Source organism: Hyla sarda, chromosome 1 (genome assembly GCF_029499605.1).
Source record: "Hyla sarda isolate aHylSar1 chromosome 1, aHylSar1.hap1, whole genome shotgun sequence".
In the NCBI taxonomy this organism is placed as follows: domain Eukaryota; kingdom Metazoa; phylum Chordata; class Amphibia; order Anura; family Hylidae; genus Hyla; species Hyla sarda.
In genome coordinates, this window is record NC_079189.1 from 175,272,458 (window position 1) to 175,279,875 (window position 7,418).

General features: G+C 41.8%; 1 protein-coding gene across 1 annotated transcript; it reads left to right on the top strand.

Annotated features, from left to right (window-relative positions):
• Nucleotides 1-3,197: 3,197 nt before the first annotated feature.
• Nucleotides 3,198-6,762, top strand: LOC130361400 (protein spinster homolog 1-like). The gene is made up of 2 exons (XM_056564354.1): nucleotides 3,198-3,438; nucleotides 5,200-6,762. Exon 2 carries the CDS (start codon nucleotides 5,225-5,227, stop codon nucleotides 6,737-6,739), a length of 1,515 nt encoding a protein of 504 aa, XP_056420329.1. The 5' UTR covers nucleotides 3,198-3,438; nucleotides 5,200-5,224; the 3' UTR covers nucleotides 6,740-6,762.
• Nucleotides 6,763-7,418: the final 656 nt, after the last annotated feature.

The following is a 7,418-nucleotide window of genomic DNA, read 5'->3' on the forward strand; positions in this document are numbered from 1 at the left end:
CCGTGGGATCTGCTGATAGCAAAGGTAAGTGTTTAATTACAATGCGTTTGATGTCATTAAATTCTGGACTGTACGTGGTGACAAATGTAGGACAATCTTGTGATTCAGTTGGTTGCTTACTTGTAAAAAGGGATTTTCGATGCATAGGATCCACTCTCGACCGAGCTTTTTTCAAGAGCCATCCAGGGTAACCTCGAGCCGCCAGGCGTGTGCATGCTGCATCAGCTTCCCTGCGCTACACCTAGGCGGAAGAACTGTTCCACTTAATTTGTATAAGTTCACCTACTGGTATGGCTCTTACCGTTTGTTTGGAATGGCATGAATTCGCCCTTCGGATGGTATTGCCTGATATCTTTTTTCTGTAAGGATCAACCTCAATTTTATTTGTATCAGGGTTGCCACGTAATATGACATCCAAAAAAGGGGGTTTCACTTTTACACCATGTGTGGGTAAACGTAAGATTGAACCGATTATTATTGATATATGTCATGAATGCATCAACGGTCAGATGGTCAGACGACCAAATAATGACCACATCGTCTACATACCTCCCATACCATGTGAGGCATGTGGAAAATGGATTGGTGTCAGAAAATATAATCCACTTCTTTTTGGGTCAAAATAGATCTGGCTTTCCCCTCTTCCAACAGAGTCAACAGTTCTTTTTTAAAAGGTTCAGTGGGATCCCCACAAAGTTTAAGGTAAGTTTTATCATCAGATAGTAGATTTTCATTTAAATTGATATACAGTCCCGTGTCCATACATACTACCGAGCCGCCTTTATCGGCGGATCGGATCGTCAAATTTTTGTTTTTCTTTAATTTCTTTATGGCAGCAGCCTCCTTTTTATTCAAATTAGGACAAGTTGTATTGGACATTACTTTTGATTGTAGATTAACCAAATCTTTCATGATAGGGTCCTGGAACCAATCAAAAATTGCTGGTCTGTATGGGGTAAAAATTTTGGTTTTTAGTGGAGAAGGTTTGTGCAGTATTCACTTCATCACAAATTGATATCCCACTATTTTCAAGGAGACAGAGATCTCTAAAAGCAATTTGTTCTGCTAACGTATGCATTAGTGGTAAATCAGGGTTTATAGAAAGTTAAGGTGGGTCCGATGGTTCATCAGCATTTTCCACAAAAAAATGTTTCTTAACTGTTAAAGTTCTCACAAATTTATTTATATCCAAAATTGTCCTATAAACATCAAAATGATGTGTAGGAGAGAAACCCAGTCCTTTCCACAGGACCAAGGTTTCTTCATCTGTATTGATTTGTGCAGAAATGTTGATGACTTGAAAATCCTCTTTTATTACTTTTTCCGTTTGTCCTTGTTACGCTCCGAAGCTCTTCTTCCTATGTTTTCTGCCACCGCGCCTTTCTCGTTTTTTGACTGTCTTCTCGCATTGCGATTCTTTTGAGTGTTCACATATTGCGGTTCTGAGTCCCCGCTAGTGTCCATGGTATCTGAACAATCTGAATTTTCAGTAAACTCCTGGTCAGAAGAACTAAATTCACATGGAGCGATTCTCTGTCGTGGCTTACTTGCGACATTGAATCGCTCTATTCCAGTATTCCGCAAAACCTGGCATTATCAGCTATCTCGGATATACTGATGAGATTTTCTAAATATTCTGTGGATTTGAGACATTACATTATTGAGGTGGTAGATTTTGTGTTAAAACACAATTATTTTATGTTTGGTAACAATTTTTATTTGCAGCGCACGGGTGCTTCAATGGGAGCAAAGTCATCACCAGCTCGGGCTAAGCTTTTTGTTTTTTGGTGGGAGGAGCAGTTTATTTTTTCTGACACCAATCCATTTTCCACATGCCTCGCATGGTATGAGAGGTATGTAGACGATGTGGTCATCATTTGGTCGTCCGACAATCTGACCGTTGATGCATTCATGACATATATCAATAATAATTGGTTCAATCTTAAAGGAGTATTCCAGGCAAAAACTTTTTTATATATATCAACTGGCTCCAGAAAGTTAAACAGATTTGTAAATTACTTCTATTAAAAAATCTTAACCCTTTCAGTACTTATGAGCTTCTGAAGTTAAGGTTGTTATTTTCTGTCTAAGTGCTCTCTGATGACACCTGTCTCGGGAAACGCCCAGTTTAGAAGAGGTTTGCTATGGGGATTTGCTTCTAAACTGGGCGTTGCCCGAGACAGGTGTCATCAGAGAGGACTTAGACAGAAAAAAACAACCTTAACTTCAGAAGGTCATAAGTACTGAAAGGATTAAGATTTTTTAATAGAAGTAATTTACAAATCTGTTTAACTTTCTGGAGCCAGTTGATATATAAAAAAAAGTTTTGGCCTGGAATACCCCTTTAAGTTCCAGGATGCCCTTGGTCCTAGTGGGGTTAAAAGGTCAAAAGATTAAAATATATAAACTAAGAAGACACTGTGAAGTACGGGGAGATACTTGGCAGGCCTGGAGAAATATTTTTCTAAAAGATGTTTTTATGTACTTGATGTATTTCTAGGTGTATATTAATATATATATATATATATATATATATATATATATATATATATATATATATGTCAAAGAAGAAAGCAGCACTCCTAAAGCGTGAGTAGGTGCCTCCAGCTAGGATCCGGGTCCAGGATCCTGCATACGTAGTTCCAAGGAAAATGCTGTGGCACTCAAGGTATGGTGAAAAAATGAAAACTATTTATTCATCCCAAATGTGCAAAGAGCAACGTTTCATTGGTCTCACACCATCATTATCAAGCCACTTGATAATGATGGTGTGAGACCAATGAAACGTTGCTCTTTGCACATTTGGGATGAATAAATAGTTTTCATTTTTTCACCATACCTTGAGTGCCACAGCATTTTCCTTGGAACTACGTATGCAGGATCCTGGACACGGACCCTAGCTGGAGGCACCTACTCACGCTTGGAACTATATATATATATATATATATATATATATATATACACACACACACAAATCAAAAAATATGTTGCAGTCTCTTGTAATACCTTTTTTATTGGACTAACAGAATTTTGTAGTGACAAGCTTTCAGGATTCCTCCCTTTATCAAGTCCAATAGTCAAGGACTAATGATCAAAGGACTTGATAAATTATCAGGGAGGAATCCCAAAAGTTTGTCTCTACAAAATTCTGTTAGTCCAATAAAAAAGGTATTACAATCTGTATTACTGGACTAATATGGCTACTCACATTTACTATACAGATATACACATACCTGAAGATGGTTTAGAACCCTGTGATGTCACACATGCTTGTGATGATGTCACCGTAAGCTGTACAAGGAGGTGCGCGCCGGCTGCAGTCTCTTCAGTGTGTTTTGCATTCACAACCTGTGGTGCAAAGTGTTTCTTAGAGAGTTTCTATTTGCGATAGAGAATTCAAGATTTTGACCGTTCCTTGTCTGAAGAGAGAACCACAAGGTAAGTCTCAGCCTCTTCTATTCATACATACACAGGGCTTTTTGTTTGACAGTTTTGTTTTATTGCTGTTGCTTTTTTTTTTAGCAAAAAAAAAAAACAAGAAATTAATTTCCAAAAGAAATAACAAAAGTTATATTTCTCATAGCATTGTGACAATACTTGGCTTAGGCATTAAACATAATAAAACGCACAGATAGAATCATGACCAGAGCTTTTTCTTGCAAAACTGCTAAAATGCAATTATGCCCAAAAAAGCCCCCAAGAAAAAGAGTCCTAATTCATGAAATTCTAAAAGATATAAGTCTATGAGAAAGATTTGGTGGTGTAGTAAAAGAATAACAGAAAGATTAGGGCAGAAATATAATAAGTATATAATAGAATTCTGTGTGTACTAACAATAGAAATACTCCGGGTACTCCAAAAGGGAAAATGTTCAAATCAACTAGTGGCAGAAAGTCATATAGGGTACGGATAGATCCCAATGAGATGGCGTAGGTTCATTATTAGTAAATGTATATAGCAGGATAGCCCAATTGTATCTACAGTATGAAATTCACATGGCCCAGTGACTATACAGCCAAGCCCTTATAATCTGCCATTACTAGGACAGGTTCAGGGTTATCAGATATTACTAGGACCGGAGAGGTTCAGGTTTATCAGATATTACTAGGACCGGACAGGTTCAGGGTTATCAGATATTACTAGGACCGGACAGGTTCAGGGTTATCAGATATTACTAGGACCGGACACTTTCAGGGTTATCAGATATTACTAGGACCGAACAGGTTCAGGGTTATCAGATATTACTAGGACCGGACAGATTGAGGGTTGTCAGATATTACTAGGACCGGACAGGTTCAGGGTTATCAGATATTACTAGGACCAGACAGGTTTAGGGTTATCAGATATTACTAGGACCGGACAGGTTCAGGGTTATCAGATATTACTAGGACCGGACAGGTTCAGGGTTATCAGATATTACTAGGACCGGACAGGTTTAGGGTTATCAGATATTACTAGACCGGACAGGTTTAGGGTTATCAGATATTACTAGGACCGGACAGGTTCAGGGTTATCAGATATTACTAAGACCGGACAGGTTCAGGGTTATCAGATATTACTAGGACCGGACTGGTTCAGGGTTATCAGATATTACTAGGACCGGACAGGTTCAGGGTTATCAGATATTACTAGGACCGGACAGGTTCAGGGTTATCAGATATTACTAGGACCGGACAGGTTCAGGGTTATCAGATATTACTAGGACCGGACAGGTTCAGGGTTATCAGATATTACTAGGACCGGACAGGTGCAGGGTTATCAGATATTACTAGGACCGGACAGGTGCAGGGTTATCAGATATTACTAGGACCGGACAGGTTCAGGGTTATCAGATATTACTAGTACCGGACAGGTTCAGGGTTATCAGATATTACTAGGACCGGACAGGTTCAGGGTTATCAGATATTACTAGGACCGGACAGGTTCAGGGTTATCAGATATTACTAGGACCGGACAGGTTCAGGGTTATCAGATATTACTAGGACCGGACAGGTTCAGGGTTATCAGACATTGGTAACCTCAGGGAAGACATCTCCATATAAAACACTTATAGAGAAGCGTCTTCTTCTGAGGCTGCGATGGTCTTAGTGTTATCTTGTGGTTCTGTGCTGGACATTTCTGCTCTGTATGAAGGATCTATTGTATAATGACAGGAATGATGACATGTTGTCTAATGTGTTCACTTATCTCTCTCTCTAGTGTTTTCAGGCTCTGACCTGTGACCATGGCCTCTCCACAAGACCCATTGCTGAAGGAGGAGGAAGAAGCAATGGAGGACCATAGTGATATGGATGTAGAAAAGGGTGATATCCCTGAGAGGCAGAACCTGTCATCTCTAAGCGTGATGTCCACCACACGTTCCATCATCACCGTAGTGATCCTCGCCTTTGTTAATTTGCTCATCTATGCAAATCGCTCCAGCGTGGCGGGGGTGCTGCCTTATATACAGAAAGCATATGACACCAATGCTAGTCTGTCCGGCTTATTGAATACATTGTTCATTGGAAGCTACGTGCTGGTCGCACCAATTGCCGGATATTTGGGCGACCACTGTAATAAGAAATATACTGTTTGCGCAGGAGTCATCGTTTGGCTGAGCATGACACTTACCCTGTCATTCATCCCTGACGGGTACTTCCTGCTCTTCCTGCTGACGAGTGGGCTGGTTGGAGCCGGAGAGGCGACTTTCTGCACCATCGCCCCCTCCATCATTGCAGACCTTTTTACAAGTGACCAGCGGACCCGCATGCTGAATGTGTTTTACTCCGTCATACCTGTAGGCTGCGGACTAGGATACATCATCGGGCCCAAAGTGACTGATGCAGCAAGGGGTGATTGGCACTGGGCGTTTCGGGTCACCCCTGGCCTGGGCCTCATAGCTGTGGCTTTGATGATTTTGGTCACAAAAGAGCTTCCAAGAACGACTACAAACGGGAAGAAGAACAACAAATCCCAGAAGTTTGCCAAATGGGCGACAGATCTGAAAAAACTATTTAAAAATCGAAGCTTCATGTTAACCACCATGGGATCGACGGCTGTATCCTTCATAGTGGGAGCCATAGGTGTATGGGGTCCGTCATACCTGACCCATGCACGAACACTCCTACAAGAGAAGGACCCTTGCCGTGCTGAACCATGTGACTATCACGACATCCTAATATTTGGTGTGGTTACAGTCGTTTCCGGCATTCTGGGAGTTGTAGCAGGGACGGAGATAAGTAAAAGATATCGCAAATCCAACCCACGGGCGGACCCGCTTGTGTGTGGATGCGCGATGATGCTCTCCGCCCCTTTTCTTCTGTTGGCATTGACTTTTGGCAACATCAGCCTCGTTGCCACCAACATCTTCATCTTCATCGGAGAGACGCTTCTGTCAGTAAATTTCACCCTCATATCTGACATTATACTAAAAGTAGTAACTCCGTGGAGGAGATCTTCAGCCCTGGCCGTGCAGATGACAATCTATCACCTCCTAGGTGACGCCGGCAGCCCGTACCTCATCGGCCTGATATCTGACACCTACGAACGAGGATATGCCAAATCCCCTCTTCTGAAATACCGCAGCCTGGAGTATGCCCTCATGACCTGCACCATAATGGCAGTCATCGGAGGGGCCTTCTTCATGGCCACGGCCCTATATATAGAGAGGGACGAAAAAGAAGCAGAGATGGAATCAGAACCTCCGTCATCCTCCTCCTCCTCACTGCTTCCTGCCGATGAGGACCACGCTTCAGACTGAGTAAAAGTCAATGCTTACCTTTATCTCGTTTACTTCATTAAAAAAAAAATTAAGAAAAAAATAACTGCATTTGTTCTATGTTCCACTTTACCCCTTATTCTCTACCCAGGGGCGGACACAGACAGCAGAGGGCCCTTGTGCAAAGAATGTGCCTGTGCCCCCCCCCCCAAAACATCAATTGTTCAGCACCCCCCCCTCCATGTGTCACTTACTTAGGTGGACCCCCATATGTCACTTGCTGTATAAGTTTCTAATTATTTATTAAGGCCTCCCACATGCCGCAGCTCATTCAAGCCCCCCACATTAGGTAGCATAGATTCCCAACATTAGGTAGCATAGTTTCCTCACATTAGGTAGCATAGTTTCCCCACATTAGGTAGCATAGATTCCCTACATTAGGTAGCAGTTTCTCCACATTAGGTAGCATAGTTTGCCCACATTAGGTAGCATAGTTTGCCCACATTAGGTAGCATAGTTTCCCCACAATAGGTAGCACAGATTCCCCGCATTAGGTAACATAGTTTCCCCACATTAGGTAGCATAGTTTCCCCACATTAGGTAGCACAGATTCCCCACATTAGGTAACATAGTTTCCCCACATTAGGTAGCACAGATTCCCCACATCAGGTAACATAGTTTCCCCACATTAGGTAACATAGTTTCCCCACATTAGGTAGCA